This window comes from Quercus lobata, chromosome 3 (assembly GCF_001633185.2).
Source record: "Quercus lobata isolate SW786 chromosome 3, ValleyOak3.0 Primary Assembly, whole genome shotgun sequence".
Classification (NCBI taxonomy): domain Eukaryota; kingdom Viridiplantae; phylum Streptophyta; class Magnoliopsida; order Fagales; family Fagaceae; genus Quercus; species Quercus lobata.
Window position 1 is genome coordinate 5,384,440 of NC_044906.1, and position 17,945 is coordinate 5,402,384.

The 17,945-nt window shown below is 33.1% G+C and overlaps 1 protein-coding gene and 1 pseudogene across 1 annotated transcript; both read left to right on the forward strand.

Annotated features, from left to right (window-relative positions):
* Positions 1–1,100: 1,100 nt before the first annotated feature.
* On the forward strand, positions 1,101–4,702 carry LOC115980170 (annotated as a pseudogene).
* A 1,571-nt stretch (positions 4,703–6,273) lies between these two features.
* On the forward strand, positions 6,274–9,341 carry LOC115980171 (protein FAR1-RELATED SEQUENCE 5-like). Its single transcript, XM_031102452.1, has 3 exons — positions 6,274–7,221; positions 7,342–7,749; positions 9,324–9,341. Exons 1-3 carry the CDS (start codon positions 6,274–6,276, stop codon positions 9,339–9,341), a joined length of 1,374 nt encoding a protein of 457 aa, XP_030958312.1.
* Positions 9,342–17,945: the final 8,604 nt, after the last annotated feature.

Consider the following 17,945-nt stretch of genomic DNA (forward strand, 5'->3'; position numbering starts at 1 on the left):
TAGTCTTGGATCGTACGAGTGTGTGGCTGTGTTTGCTAATTCATTGGGCTAGAGAGCCCAATACCGTGTAGCATGGTTATTTGGTTCTATTGGATTTGGGGACCTAATGGCGTGTCCCATTTTTTTTTTTTTTTTTTTTTTGACACAATGGCTTGTCCCATTTGGAGGGTTGGAGTTAAGAGGCCGAATTCCTCTCTCCTTCTGCTACATGGAAGACATGATTTTTTAAATTTTTTATTATTATGCTAGGTCGCATCACAATACTAGCTATTTCGATGAGTGACAAATGCATAAATGTCATCACATAAACAAATAAATCTCTAATTGAGGTGAACGAAAATTTTGACATTAAAAGAAAGGCCTACGGGCACGTGTTACATATGATGAGGTTAGTCATATGTAGTTATAGTTTGGATCACAACAATCTACATATATTGTAACTTGAAACTTCTATAAAAATACACATTGATACATTAAAAGAGCTATTAAAATGAAGAGTTTTGAATAAGTTACAAACTAAGCTATCTAAGTTCATACAACATTCTTTGCTCTTGATACCTTGATGGTTTCTTCTAAAAATCAAAGTTCACAACTGCTACCACTCTTCTTAATCTATCATTTCAACATGTAAAGAAATCAAAAAGTGGGTCACTAAATTGGTTATTGATTAAAATAAATAATAATCCCAAAACAATTTAACCAAACTATTTCAACTTTTCCATTTTTTTTTTTCATGATTCAAGGTTCATAGCATAAAAACAAAAAACAAAAATGAAAAGTGAATATGAAATAATGAAGGAAAAAAAATGGTAAAGCAAAGAGATGAGCAATTGAACAAAAGTAAAATGATAGGATAAAAAATGAAATGTAAATTAAAAGTGGGAAAAAAAAAGATCATACCTTTATCTAGCGAGTGTTTGAATCAATTTTGCTTGGGATTTTTTTCCTTACTTCTTCAAATGATATATCCAATACAAAATAAATTTGTATTCTAGAACCCGAAACTATGGCAAAAAAAATGATAAATGAAGTAGACTAACAATTATTCAAAATTAAATGATAAAATGAAAAAAAAAAAATCATACCTTAATCTAGCCAACATGAAGGTATACTAATCCTAACTACATCGTATACGATTCCAAAATTAGAGCAGCTAGGCGCATAAAAAGAATATATAAAGTCTAATAAGCTCATTAGTTTTTAAAGTAAAAAAATCAAATACTTAAGCACTTTCGAAAAGTAAATATGAATGAAAATTTGCACTGCTAAGTGACAGCTTATTAAGTAAGAAATCATTTTCAATCTAATCCTTGTTTTAATCAATATTCAAGTATGCTTAAAAGAAAAAAGAAAAAAGAAAGAAAAACCCACCTAGCATCAAGATCATAGGCATAAAATGAAGGAATTGGAGATATAGTGCAATGAAGATGGGAAAAACTGCTTGGTGGGTGTCGTAGTTTTCTTATTTTAGAATGAAAATATCTAATCGTGGTGATAATAATTTTAAATGGGAAGGGTTTTGAAAATTGTGGAGGTTTTTTTTTTTTTTTTTTTTTTTTTTTTTTTTTTTTTTTTCTACAAGTTTTAATCGTGGTTTTTACTTTTGAATTTGGCAAGAAAAAAAAAATGGTGAAAGGATGAAAAATAATATTTTGAAGATATATAACGTTTGACGATAGCGTTTTTTAAAAGTGATAGTAAAAAAAAAAAAAAAGCTATTCTTATACTACAATATATGTATGAATCTTTTCTCTGGGCAGATGCAGCTGTTAGTTACATCAAGAAGCAATTTTATTTATATATATATATATATATATAAAATCTTTTCTCTGGGCAGATGCAGCTGTTAGTTACATCAAGAAGCAATTTTATATATATATATATATATATATATATGTCAGTGGCAACTTTAGAAATTTTTCTGAGGGTGGTCATTAAGAAACTTAAGGAGCCGTTTGGCAATATTGTTCTAGTAACGTTGTTTGTATTTTTTGGAAATACGTGTAGGTGAAAAAGTGTGTGAAAATACATGTGATATTGTTTAAACACTGAAAATTGTTGCTTAAAACATCCTACCAAACAACCCCTAAATTATTTAAAATCTAATAAAAAGAGAACTTCATACATTGACCCAAAAAAAAAAAAAAAAAAAAAACCACATACACACATGCAAATGCATAAAATCTTACAATTTCTTTCTATAAATTTTTTTATTTTGAAATTATTACATGATAGTCTCATTATCAATGTTGTAAGCTATATCTCTTCAAAAGTTTAGTTAAATAAAAATTTCCTTGGACTTTTTCTTTTTATTTGTAAGGACCTAATATATTATTAAGGGGACCAAAGTTTAAGAACAAAATTTGGCTACAAACTTAGTTGTAGTCACTCTCACTAAATGAATTAACATTGTTACATATTTTGAAAATCTAATCGATGAATTACATGTTTTCTATGTTCTTAAAACATGTCAAAATTTCATGTCAATCGGGTATTATTTACCATTCGATCCATAAAATTATTATTTTTGTATAATTTTAGACTACAAAAACTCGAAATTTAAATATTTGATTGACGATATAGCTACTGATATTTTATTTTCTTGAAATTTTACAAGTATAGAGGATTTAAGAAGAAAATGTAATTAAATGGTAGATTTGTTAAATTCACATTAAAAAAAAAACAAATATTGAATAAAGTTGTAATTTTAGTCTATAACCAAGCTTATTGCTAAATTTTGTCTAGAATTTAATTATGTTAGGCCTAAAAAATATTTAGGATAGTCACAAAGTTTTGTTAAAGACAAAAAATAAAAAATTTTAAAATTTATATATAATAATTGTTTTTTTTTTCCAGGTCAGGTGATCTTATGACCACCTTGGACTCAAGGTATAGCCACCCCTGATATATGTCTAGAGAAAGAACCCAAAGATCTTCCAATTTTATATGTGATATCTCTTTGCTCAACGAAGAAGCACGTGAAGAAATACTATGGCTTCGTTCTCTCTTCCTTAGAAAAATGCAGGACCATGACTGAGTTGAAACAATTACACGGGCTAATGATCACTACATCAAGTTATCAAAAATGTAATCCCTCTCAGTAGCCAGTAGGCTTGTTTATTTTTTGCGCGAATGCCAAATCTGGAGACATCAATTATGCAAAGCCAGTTGTTAACCAAATTGAGGTGCCTAGTTTATACATTTGGAACTCTATGAATAAAGGTTACTCTAACAGTAACAACCCAAATTAGGCTTTTTGTATGTACAGAGAAATGCAGCAAAAGGGTTACTCCCCAGACCATTTTACATTCCCTTTAGTGGTCAAAGCAAGTTCAGTAATAATTTATCCAAATTATGGAAAAGAAAATTCTCAATGGCATTGTGAAAACTGGGTATGAATTGGATGTGTATGCTTCTACTAGTTTATACATGTGTCTTGCGCAGATATGGATGGAGGGTTGAAAGTATTTGAGTTTATTCCAAAGTGGAATGTGTTGGCTAGCAGTAGTCTAATTGCTGTGAATGTTAATAAGTGTCGGCCTAGAGAGTCCATGGAAGTGCTTAAGGACATGGAGTTTTGGAATAACCGAATGAGATTACCCTAGTGAAGACGTTAGTTGTATGTGCTCTAAGCCTCTAAGTAGAGATAAAGATGCTGGAAACTGGGTTCATAGTTGTGTTTGCCAACTTGGATGTGATCCCTTTGAGTCAAATTTGAATTTCAATGTGATACTTGCAACTGCAATTATGGATATGTATGCAAAATGTGGCAACTTGAGATATGCAAGGGACCTGTTCAACGATATGCCTCAAAGAAATTTGGTCACTTGGAATTCCATGATTGGTGCTTACAATCAGTACGGTTGTGCAGTGGAGGCATTAAATCTATCTTTTGATATGCTGATTGTTGGATTTGTACCGGACAAAGCTATCTTTTTGAGTGGGATTGGTGCCTGTGCTCATTTAGGGGCTCCAGCATTGGGACAAAGTATTCATGCTTACATATTAAAAACAAATAATGGTTCAGATACTTTTATTGGGACAGAACTAGTGGACATGTATTCCAAAATTGGAAATACAATAAGTTCTCAGGAGATTTTCTCTAAATTGGAAAAGAAAGATGAGATGGCATGGGCTAGTATGGTCACCAGCTTAGCTATACATGGACTTGCTAAGGAGGCACCAAATACTTTCAAGAGAATGATAATGTTATTCCTGATGAGATCACATTCACTGGGATTTTGTGCGCATGTAGCCATGTTGGGTTGGTTGAAGAGAGTCAAAGACATTTTGCCTCAATGAGTTTTATGGCATAGAACCAACAGTTGAGCATTATGGTATTGCATGGTTTATCTTTTGAGTTGAGCAGGCTACTTTGAAGGGGCAGAGAAATTAGTGAAGAAAATGTCAATGCAACCGAAATTTTGCCATATGGGGTGCTCTTTTAAATGGTTGTGAGAATCATGAAAATGTAAATCTAGCTGATCAAGTGAGAAGCCGCATAACAGAGTTGGAACCTCAAGGAAGTGGGGTCTTCGTTCTTCTTTCTAATATATATGCTAGGGCTGGGAAATGGCAAGAAGTATAGTAGGCTAGAGATCTTATGGTGCATAGAAGGATTGCAAAAACTCTTCGGTATAGTGCAGTTGAACTGAAATTATTGAGTTCAAACATCATTCTAGCATCAAATACAATAGTCTAAGCACAATTAATTCATGGAAATCATGAAGAAGACTCCTGAATCAACATTCTAAGGAGAAGATTTGTTGTTATCATTCCTGGAAAGAGTTGTGCATGCAAGTAGGGTTGTATTAAACAAATTTTAGGCATAGGCTGTAGGCGCCTGTGCAAAGTTAAAAGAGCCTGAAACTAAGTTGTCCAAGCATTTGGAGCTTAACAAGTCCAAGATAATAACTGTAAGCAATATATTTTCTTGTTCATTTTTTGAGATTTCTACTTAAATTTTTTGTTACATTTGTTTATCGCTAGTAAAATAAAAAATTAACAATATAATCACGCAAAAAACTTAACCTTCAAAGGTAAAGATATATTTGTATAAATCTTATTAGTTATAATGCTTCTCTTGGGATGGACATGGAGCTGGTAAAGGCCAGAAGGCCTTCATCTACTTCTTTCCTTCTCCTTATTTTCTTATGAAAAAAAAAGGGAAAGTACATAAGGTAGATGTATTTAGTCATTTACCAAAAATCAGCTTTTCTTTGGTACGGGACTCAGCCCAAGCCTCTCTCAAGCCCAACTGGGATCCGGATCCTCTCCATTTCTCTTTGAAATGGAGAGTGTCCAGTTCACGGACAGGATCATCTTTGCATTATATCAAGGGTCAAAAACGTGCCACGTCAATTAAAATGTAAACACACACTTAATTGGGGTTAAACACTTAAACTAGAGGGTTGTTTAACTCAATTGGACTATTCTACTGGAAAACAAAAAATACCTTTTAGGAGGGAAAAGTGAAACAAAGGTATATCCGTGCACGTTCAAAGCTTCACAGATTTTAACCCAAAAAAAAAAAAAAAAAGCTTCACAGAAGGTTCGGAGCACATCTTTGTTTTTGTCTAAACAGAGGTATATCTGTAAAACTTGTTTATGCTTATCTTATTTGATGTTTGATCATTTCTTTGCATTTATATTGTTTTTTGGTGAGTTTATATTGTTGTTTTGGTGGCTGGATGCAAGTTAGAGTCTATTTGAATTTTTATTTTTAATTTTTTGAGATAAAGATTGAATCTTTATAATGGCTGGATGATTCTTGGACTCCATCTCATTTTTCTGTATTTATATTGTTGTCTTGATGAGTTTATATTGTTGTTTTGATCGCTGGATGCAAGTTACAGTCTATCTGAACTTTTAGTTTTAATTTTTTAAGATAAAGATTTAATCTTTATAATGGCTGGATGATTCTTGGACTATCTTTTTATTTTTTATTTTTTTGAGATAAAGATTGAATCTTTATTAATATATGGCATATTTGATTGCCTGGTCTATCCACACCAATGGTCTCTGTTCTGCCTGGTCTATTTCCCATTTGATTGCTAACATTCAAGACTTGGCTATGTCTTTTGTTTCTTGCAATTTTAGTTGGATTAGTAGATGCCGTAACTCTACTGCTCATTCAGCAGCCAAATTTTCCCTTGCTTCCAATGACTCTTTCATTTTTACCATGTCTCATTTTTTTGCATAATCTCTGTTTTGAAAACAAATGATAGGTGAAAGTTATAATAAATTTATGGTCAATTTTTTCTAGAGATAATGATGGGAATACATGTTCTTTCTAATATGCCCATGGAATCTACCCCATTTAAAGGGATGAAGTTTGAAGCAGATGAGATTGCATATGATTTTTATAATGAATATGACAGAAAGGCTGGTTTTAGTATTAAAAAAGAGTATGTAAATAAATGTAAAAAGACTGTAGTGGTTACTTCAAGGAGATTTGTGTGCGCGAAGGGGGGAGTTCAAGGCAAAGGCAAGAGAGATCAGAATATAAAGAATCCATTAGCAGAAACAAGATGTGGTTGTGAAGCACGTTTGGTTATTGTACTTAATCGAGATAGTAAAAAATATGTGATGAGTAAATTTATTACTGAGCATAACCACTATCTCCACCTCCCATCAACTGTGCATATGATGCCATCACAATGGAAAATGGCTGCAACTCATGCTATTGAAATTGATTTGGCATATGAATCGGGATTAAGATTAAAGCAACCTTATGAGCTTTTTAGTAAGCAAGTTGGTGGATATGATCATCTTGGTTTTACCAAGCAAGATCATAAAAACTATTTACGCACTAAGCGACAGAGAGACATGGAGCATGGGAAAGCTGCTAGCTTGGGAAGATATTTTAATCGTCAACTTAAGGAAAATCCTTCATATTATTTCGCTACTCAATGGAACTGTGAAGAGTTGATTACTAATATCTTTTGGGCTGATGCAAGAATGATCATTGACTATAGCCACTTCGGTGATGTAATAACGTTTAATACAATGTATAGTAAAAATAGAGATGCAAGGCCACTTGGAGTATTTTTGGGTCTCAATCACCATAGAGAAATTGTTGTATTTGGAGGTGCACTTTTATATGATGAAATGATTGAATCATTGGTATGGTTATTTAAGACCTTTTTAGAAGCAATGTTTGAAAAGAAGCCAATCACTATTTTCAACGATCAAGATGCAGCAATGTCAGCTACAATAAAAGTAATCATGCCTAAGACATATCATGCATTGTGTAGTTGGCATATGTGGTAGAATGCTGAGAAATACTTGGGTCATTTACTTAAAAATGAGTCTCAATTTAATGATGATTTCTTAGCATAGATCTATGAGTATGATGGTGAAGATGAGTTTCTTACAGTTTGGAATGAAATGCTAGATAAGTACAATATTCGTGAAAATAAATGGCTAATTGATCTATTTAAATTGAAGGAAAAATGGGTCCAAGCATATGTTAAGAGAATTTTCACTGCAGAAATGAAGACAACCCAGCTTAGTGAGAGTTTTAATGTTGACTTGAAGGATTGCTTGCGTACTGATCTCAATATAGTAGAGTTTTTCACTTATTTTGAAAGAGTTGTCAATCAAAAGCAGGATAAGGAGTTAGAAGCAGAATACAAATCTAGACATAAATTTCCAAGATTGAAGCTCAAAAGCTCTCCTATGCTTAACCAAGTAGCAACAGTGTACATGCCTACATTGTTTGATTTATTTCAGATAGAAGTTGAAGAGGTAAGTACACTTTCCATCCTAGAACGCAATGTGAGTCAAACACATAGTTATGTGGTTGGAGTTTTCAATCAATATGGAAAATATGAAGTCATGTGGAATCCATTAGATGAGACTTTGTCTTGTAGTTGTAGAAAGTTTGAGTCATTTGGTATTTTATGTAGGTGGTTTGAAAGTTCTTGATGTATTGGATATCAAGTTGATTCCTAATAGATATATCATGAAGAGGTGGAGAAGAGATGCAAAAGATGGAAGCGAAAAAAATTGCACAACATATAACATTAAGCCGAATACTCGACTGGAATATGTAGATTGGTATCGAGATTTATGTCCAAAATATATTCAATTGGTGAATGAGGCATGTGAAATTAAAGAAGGCCATAATATTCTAAGCTTAACAATCGCAGATTTAAAAAAAAAAAAAAAAAAAAAAAAAAAACTTTGTGACCTTAGGAATTGCAAAGCTAATGTAGAAGTAGACATCATTAGGCCTTTCACCGATTTTGCAGACAAAGAAGATCAATTATGTGCTTTAATTACGATTGTACCAAAAGGGATAAAAAAAAGGGAGATTTATCGTAATAAAAAGTGTAGGACGAAATCATGGATGGAAAAGATGCCGAAACCAAAGGAAGGCACATCAAAGAAGCAAACAAAGAAAATAAAAGTGCAGGAGGTAATTTTCTAAATTATCTTTATTTTCACCATACTATTTATTTTTACACATTAATATAGTATATTATTATTGTTGCTAAACTAGTATAATTTTTACAAGAAATATATGCACATGACATCATGGCACAAAAGAAAACAAAGGATGTCTCTTCTAGAAATATTACTAGTTTTACACAACTTTTAATGGTAAAGATATTTACAATTATATATTTTACTTTGATATTAATAATAGTTTAGATGCATGATTTGATAATTTTAATGCTAAGCTTTTGATATGTGTAATGTGTAATTGGTTTTTTTTTTTTTTTTTTTTTTTTTTTTTTTTTTTTTTTTTTTTGTAGTCGGCTTCTACAAGTTCTGCATCACATCAGGGAGGCTCATCAGCAAGTGTTGCATTAGCATAACATTTAGAGAGTATATCAAGTGTTGTAGGCTCCAACGACAAAATTAATGGTGTAGGGAGTCTCTTGACTCAAGGAAGTGTTGCAAGTGGAGGTCCCTTGACTCAAGAAAGTGCTACAAGTGAATGGAATGAGATGGTTCATAAAGTCAAGCCATTTTTCTAGTTTAGGATCATGTTTTATAATCTATGACACATGTTGAGATTAAGTGCTCTTGTTTTGTAATTTTCCTAGTTTAGGACTAGAGTTTTGATGGTCCAAAACTTAGTCAGATTTGGTCACATTCAAATGTTCAAACTTAGTCACATTTGTGACCAAGTGTTCTAGTTTTGTAATTTTCTTACTTTAAGATTGAAGTTATGATGATCCATAAATTTCCTTTTGTTACCAACTGACAGTGATCTGCATGTCTGATGTATCTTTGCATGATGTTAATTTCTGCATAATTATTTGTTGCTGTAGAAATTTTTATGTTTTTCTGCGTAATTACTGTTTTTGCAGATTGTATTTTATGCATAATTACTGTTTGTGTTTCTACATAATTACTATTTGTAATTTTTGCATAATTACTGTTTCTGCATAATTATTGTTTGTATTTCTGCATAATTATTGTTTGTAATTTCTGCATAATTACTGTTTATGTTTCTGCATAGTTATTATTTTCTGCATAATCTAGTTGCCATCTTGATGTATTGCAATCTAGTTGCCATCAGTGAATATAACGTATATTGTAATATATTTTGTAATTATAGTGGTACACCAAAAATTGTTATTGGTGTTAATTAGTGATCATTAATATTTACAGGTGATGTTGTGTTTGTGTGTTCATTAGTATTTACCCTTTCTCCCATTGAAAGCTCTCTTCATATTATATAGTCAACCTGTGCAGATTGTACCATCTCTTTTGGATCAAGCTTCTTTTATTTTTGAGTGTATTATATAGTCAACCTGCATATTCAGTTTAAGTGTATTAATGGTTTAGGTTCCATTCTGTTGCTTGGCAAACACACATGAAGTTTCTGCAGTCTCAAATTGCTGTCTAAAACAGAACATTTAAACCATTCACATTTTACAGGTTGTAGAACAAGTTAGACTGCACATTGTATGGATACAATGGAGCACCATTTAAAAGACCATTTACTTGAACATTGTTTGAGTTTTTATGTTGTATACATACAGCTGAGAAGTTAATCTGCTTCTTTCTTATGGTTCCCAATAATATCACAAACAAGCCTTTTAAGGTGCTGTTCAAACTGCTTTGATGTTGAGTGCACACAAGGCACAAACACTTCACAACAATGCAATAAATTGATATACAAGTCATAGATTAATTAAAAAGACCATGTTCCATTGCTAAAGTCTCGGATTACAGAGAGAATAACACCAAAATTTAGGCCTTTTCCCACTAATACATACCAACACAAATTCAAGCCAACACAAACATTCTGCCAAAACCTACCAACATACACCAAAATTATGGCCTTTTCCCACTAATACCTACCCACCTAATGACCCATTTCTGCCTCACCTATTTAGCCAACCAAAAGAAGCATCAAGCAGAGTAACATCCCACTTATCATCAAAGACAGCCCTAGGCAAATGAGCAGCATCTTCTCTCTCTTCTTTTAGCCTTTGCTCCATTGCCTTTTCAACCAAAATCATGAAAAACAACAACAAATAGTATTAGCAAAATTTGGTCATAGCCAATCCAACATTTGTATTAGCAAAATACTAAAATCCTTGAAACTAAAAAAGACCCACTAAAGAAAATAGCTATAAAATAAAACCCCTGTGCTCTTTGATCTTCCAAAACTAAAAAGCATTTGCACCCTTATGCTATCACATAAACAACATACATTGAAGAAAAACCAATTGTACTCCACAAATCAATTTCCTCTTGAATCAATATAACAAGCAAAAACATAAGAACCAAAAGTAAAAAACAAACATCTCTAATAAAGGCAGACTTGTGTACTCAAACCACTCTTTAGCCCCTTGAAATGCTTATGATTCCAACCACAACACATGCTACAAAAGAAGCACCACCTAGTACTGTATTAAGGCCAACATCACATGTACCTTCACCCATAAATGAGACGATGCTTGAAAAGAAATCAGGAGCACCATTGCCAAGAGAAAGCAGAGTAAACCAGCAATTGTAGGAGACCCAAAAACCTAGAAACCTTGATAAGCTTTCAAGTGAAGAACAAAAGTACTCAGAAACCCAGAAACTAAAAAGAAATTTAAAAACTTTACAAAGAAATTTAAAAACCCAGAAACTTACCCAGTGTAGACACCCAATTTTATAACTTGCATTTAACCAATCGATAGATCTTTAGATTTGTGATACAAAACAAATCTTGATGTTCTAACGATCATAATGGTATGTCATGGGTTTTGATCGGACTACCTGATCAAAAGTTATCGTACAAGTAATTTTCAATGATCATGGCCTACCTACACGATGGGCCTGATCGCGTCCTATTCTAAACACTTAATTTTGATTGGTTCTCACAAGAATTAATTTAAAATTAATCAAGTGTGATTTTTGATTGGATTTCATTTTATTTCATTTTTTTTTAAAGAAAATAATAAAAAAATGTTTTTCTTTATGGCATCTTATCTGCTCTTTTGAAAAAATTCCAGAGATTGATCCATGAAAAATTCAAAAAAAAAAAAAGAAAAGAAAAAATTCTCAAAAAACGTCATTATCTTCAGCTGTAACTTGAATCACATTTTTGGTCAGAAAAACATTGAAATTTGGATTTCTCTATTTCTATAAAAGTTATAGAGAATTAAATTTCCTTTAAAAAAAAATCAATCCCGAATCAATTGGAATTTTGAGCAGCAAGTTATGGCCAAAATACGAAACAGGTGCAGAAAACAACATAAATTCAGCATTATCTTCAATTTTCTCTCAAAATTCCAAATGAGTTCAACGTCAAATCTGTTCAAGCCTATCTAATAGACTTATCCTTTCCCTTAGCTTCGGAAGAAATATTTTTGAAAAATAAATTGGGTAAAAAAACAGATACAGCCTATGAAAAAAATTCAAAAATGCTCAAAATACGTTACTATTTTCAGCAGCAATTTGAAACACATTTTTGGCATGGATAACGTTGAAATTTGGCTTTCTCTATTTCTGAAAAAGTTGTAGATAATTGAATTTCCTTTCAAAAAACACCCATCTTGAATCAATTGGAATTTTGAGCGAAAAATTAGAGCCAAAATACGAAACAGGTGCAGCATCATTTCAAAATTTGAATGGAGATCAACACCAAATCCGTACCCAGCTCATTTAAACAGATTATCTCCTCCCTTAGCTTCAGAAGAAAGCTAATAATTTAGCTTTAAAGCTAAGCCATCCCTTCCCCTATAAATAGAGAAGACCTCTTCCATTCTCTGGACCCCGAATTCCCTCCAGAGAGCTAGTGAGAAAGCAGAAAAAAAAGCTATTGAGCAACCATTGTTCTTACTTTGGTTGTAGTTGAGTACTTCCTTGCTTTCTCCTTAGCCCTTTAGGTGATCATTTCCCCTTTTAATTTATGCTGATAAGTAGTTAACTTTTTTTTATTCTTTATACATGCTAGAATAAATGCTTACAAATCATTATTCACTTCTTTTATGCTATGCTTGGATGAACATGCCTATGTTTTATTGGTTTTCTCTTACATGCTTAGATGAACATTTCTAGGCCAATACACAATTTTCTTTTGAATGCTTAGATGAGCACTTCTAGGCTAAAATACAACTTTCTCTTTAATACTTAGATGAACATGTCTAGGTAGTTGTTTTACATTTTTAAATGCTTGAACAAACATGTCAAAGTTTTTTTATTTTGCCTAGATAAACATGTCTAGGGTTTTTCTTTTACTTCTCTTCATAATTGCTTGGATGATCAAATATGCTTAAAGGTTTTATTTTTATTTGCTTCTCTTTGCAATTATGTTGATGACAAATAACATGACAATTTTGTTTTTCCCTCACATGCTTAGATGAACATGTCTAGGCTAGGAATTCTTTATTTATATTGATGTCTTGGATGAACATGCCATTACCTTCATTTTTTTTGTTATCTAACAAGTTTTATTTTATTTTATTTTTTTTCTCTTCATGTCAAATTCCTCTAACATATATTTATTTACACTTCTTGCAAATCACATGTTTATATGACATATTCTTTGTATTTGTTTGACATGACATGACATTGGCCACCTTAACCTAGGAGACCAGTTTTACCGGGCGAGATGGCTGCTTAATCCCTTCCCATCTCGTAAATTAGCCTCCGAACCAAGATCAGGGGTTCTAGACAATGCTCTTGTATTTACAATTTTACTTTTTTTTAGAATGTAACTAGGAAATAAAGCAATGTAATTTACTTTTCTTAGATTGTATCTAGGACAAAAAGCATTGTAAATTTTTGTTACAAAATTCGATGTAAATTGTCATATACATTAATACAATATAAGTATTTTTCATTAAAGGTTTTCTTGTTTTTCCTTTTAAATTAAATAAGTGGCAACTCCATGTAAAACCCTCGATCTAGGGGGGAGCACATTTTTACACCCAGAAATTTGGAAACCCATAGTGTGAGGTGAGCGATGAACTGAGTTCGTGGGTGAGGGATCGAGCTCGAATCCAATGTATGCCTCATGAGTCATGACCCACGAGCTTGAATCCATGAGAGCAAGGAGCTGAGTTCGTGGGTTAGGGATTTCAATTTGTGTGGTGAGTGAGGAACTGAGCAAGGAGCTGGGTTAAAAGCTTGATCAAATCGTAGCCTTGGCGCAGGTGGTACTGGTGGCACTGTAACAGCAAGGCGAGAGAGAAAGGTGGTACTTTTTGATGCATGCATGTTGGCAAAAGAGCTTAATAAATTAAAGACACAACTGAAATGGAAGGTAACGAATAAAGTATGGGTAGAATTGTTATCATATCCTAGAAGTCATAGCTGAGCAAATTCTCACATCCAACAACTAAGTAAAGGTGGCGAGCTTCTTACTTTTGTTTGGCTATTGATGGCCCAGTTGGGCGGATCCGGATCCTCTCCATTTCCCTTTGAAATGGAGAGTGTCCAATTCACAGACAGCAAAGGTATCATTGAACCTGAGTTTGGCAATGCCTGACACTTCTGACATCATACCTGGTTGTTGATATAAAATATATAACATGTAATATGAGAGGAGTTTACTCAACTCCTTATCATCTTTGCTATTGGGTAAATCTTTATCTTTTTGGTAGCACAGTTCAGTAGCAATATGCCATAATAGAAGGCTTTCATCATAAGCAACTTCCTTGATATAAGGCATTAATAGATTGTAATCGAATTCATCGGTGAAGTCACCATTTTTGAGAACCCTACCACCTCTAGCTGAGCTTATTCTATTTGCTTCATCTTCATCATCTGCAGATACAGATTTCTCTAACAGCTCCTTAAAGATAAATTCCCATAGTTTATTAGTTAATGGTTGATGGAACACACGTCTCGACTGAGTACAAGCATTCATCATCTAATCTATAAAATCCTTAATGTGGAAATATTTAGGTATGCCATTTACCTTGTCATAGATGAATTTGTTGATCACATTTCTGCTTTCTGCTTCATTCATCCTTTCTGAACTTTTCAGCAAGCCATCATTTAGGAAGTTGAATTGTGAGAGAGTTTCAGACCACCTTTTATATATAATAGGTGTAGCCCTTTCTTGAAGCTCTGATTGTGATGTTTCCCTCTCTAATTGCTTCCGTATTGGCTTCCTGAGATTAAGTAACTTGTTGACACTTTTGGATAGGATGCTGGCAAGATGGGAATTTATCTCAGACATTTTAAAAGAAGCAATAGTACAGTCAAAGAACATCCATAGGAGGAGAGTCACCATATCCAGGCCTAAGACACCAAGGAACATGGTGTAAGTCACTTCAATGTCGAACCTCTTAAAACCTCTCTTCTCTTCTTTGTAGAAAAGTGACAAGGCTGCCACAACTAACCCAATGGATATAAACCAAGACATTTTTCCTAACCTGGAATATGCCACCTTAACCTTGGTATGGAGAATATCATAAAAGAAGTTGAGTTCGATCTCTAATATTCTCAATGCATCCTTTGAAGATCTTTTATTGAAGAATTCTCAACTCTCTCTATGCTCATGAGATTGACAAAGAGTCCCCTGTACATATTTGCAATCTTATAAGTAGGACTGAGCAAGGACCCGGCCCACCCGAACACCCGACCTAACCTGAGAGGTTTTGGATGGGTCTGAGAATATTCAGGTCGGGTTTCGGGTTATTTTCGGTTCGGGTCGGTATCGGGCCAAGCGTCGGGTCAGATAAATATACTACTTTGAACCCGATTTTTTCTTTTGAATCAAACCCTACTCTGTTATGGACTTTGTGGTTCTCTCGCCACCTCCCTCAGCTCTCCGCCTCCCTCAGGCTCGGTTATCTCTGTGTAAGTCATCCTTCCCGTGTTGTTGTGTTTGTGTGTGTGTGATAGTGTGGCTATGTTTGTGTGTGTGTGATAATGTTGTTGTGTTTGTGTGTGTCTGATATTTCTATCTGTGTGTGTTTTGAAAATGGGTAATAGGGTAAAAGAACAGGGACTATCGGTAAGAGGAGGAACAAGACCCACACACTTTTACTCGTTTAGTGAATGTGAATGTATTAGTGTTTACTCATTTGTACTTTCTGAGTTTGCTTTTGTTTCAGTTTTTAGGAACTGGGTTTTTGTTATTACTTGTGGATTTGCTAAAATCAAAGTCATTTTTAAAAAAATGTTTTTTGATTTATGATCATTTTTCCTGATCTGAGTCGTTCTTAATTTCTTATAATTTTAATGGGTTTTCTTTGTTTTTAAATTTTTTTTTATTGTGTTTTTCTATTCAGTTTGAGCTCTGATCTGATGGGGTATGTGGGTTTTTGTTGTTGTTTATCATTGGTTAGTTGCTTGATCATCTTTGAACTTTGTTATTCGTCTGTTACTTGTTTGATCCAGCCTTTATGTGGTTAATTTTTAGATTAGTCTCATTTCCAAATTCAGGAATAAAGGCATTTATCCAAATTCATTAAAAAAAATGATGCTCCCTTGGTAATTTTTTGTGGGTAGTTGTTTATTTTTGTTTTGGAGGTAAAAGATTCCTCCCTTGGTGTGTCAAAACAAGTTGGTTATTTTATTGTTTGCTTCTTTTTGCAGGCCAGAAGAACTTCGAGTTCCATTTGAGAGATTTGGAGTTGTCAGGGACGTGTATATTCCCAAGGACTATTACACAGGGTGAGTTTTTTACCAGTAGATTATATGCCCTTTTTTTTGGTTCAATACGATAGTGGTGTGTGATGATGGAAATATATTGAGCAACTTTTGGCAATTGAGCTCTGATCGCTTGCACTTGAATCAAGGTTGAGCTTCAGTAGAGCTGAATTTGTGATTTCCAAGCATAGTTCACCTGTATTCAGTCATGTTTGCTAGCTTGGTTGACCTTGTTGGTTTTAAACTAGTATAATGTTAGATTTTGCATGACAATCCAACATCCCTAACTTTACAATGCAAGTAAGTAATGATCATAACATACTTTTGAAGCTCTTCTTTCCTTCTTTGTCCTCCCCTAGCTTCATATTACTGATCAACTTAGTTTATGATTTTTTTTAAATGCTTAAGAGGTTATTAAACTACTGAGGTTGACTTGCTTAATTGAGCCAAGCCAAAGCATGTGCCATAAGTTTAGCAAGCTAAATAGTTTGCGTGAAAAGAAGCATGAATTTGGTTAACGAGTTCTAGTGATGGTGATGGAAATTAGGTGTCTTTGCAAGCAAACTTATTAGGAATGTGGCTAGAATGAAGCTATGTATTCTAAGTCCCTTATTTATTTTTTGGTGTTCTAAGTTTTCTTTGTCATACAATGGAATTGAGAATTAGTAATAGGAAATTCATTTGTCCTTATTTGCTTACTTTATAAGAAAAATGTGGACTTGCTGATCCATGCCAAATGGGGCTGCAGAAATTGACTTTTTATCCTCTCTCTCTCTAGTGGGCTACTTTTGTGCTTAATTTTGTGTCTGTGAAAAATTACCATTGTGCTAGACATAAATATGCAATGTGGTTTTCCTTCCTCCAATATCACTGCCATTTAAATGAGTCCTATTCAAGGTTGTTTTTTTGAGAAACCATAGGTTGTAAAGCTGATCTTCTGAATATATAAAAAAGAAAAAAGGCTGTGAAAAATAATAACATATTGCCAAAGGATAGTGTATTTTACTCTGACAAAAAGTACATAAAGATTAACTCTAATTAATATTAACTTAACCATCTTAGAAGACCTGCCTTGAATAGCAATTATGTCGCCGCCCAAAATTTTCGGAGAGAACCATGCAATCGTGTTCATATTAGAGAATGAGTTTTTTTTTTTTTTTTGGGTCCATGATTTTAGGTTCTTAGATAAAAATCTATTATGAATTCTTTGTTTACACACAAAAAAAAAAAAAAAAAAAAAAAAAAAAAAAAAAAAAAAAAAAAGCAATCATAGGACTGTCAATGCAGAGCTTTGATTGGTTTTTATATACATGGCATTCCTCTTTTTTTAGTGTTTTAGTTTTGCAAATGTATTAGGATGATCAGAATATTCGTTTCCTATCTATATTATAAAAAAAGATTTGTTTTTAAGACTATCAAAGAAAAGTAGAATTAGGACATTGCAGTAGGCTGCCTAAGACATTGAAAAGGACTCATTTTTTGATTATGTAATTTTCTATCAGTTGAAGTGTTTGAGGTTCTTGAGTTTCTTTTTTTTTAATGAATTGTAATAGTTGCTACTGCTCTAATAGAACTATAAACAAATGATTACGCTTTTATACATATATATCTCTATGTTTTTCTTTTGTGAATGCATTGTTTAATGATTGATTTGTTTTGTATGGTACTAGGTTATGGATTCAATGGAGCCTACACAACCTGATGTTGCCACTACAAGACCAACCATGAGACCTCCTCGTCCATCGCAGGTGATATCTTCTTCTAATCCTAATAAAAGAAAATCACCATCAACGGCTTGGGACCATTTTGAGAAATTTATAGATGAGGAAGGTAGAACTAAGGCAAGATGTATATGTTATAGCAAGGAGTACATGGCTGATAGC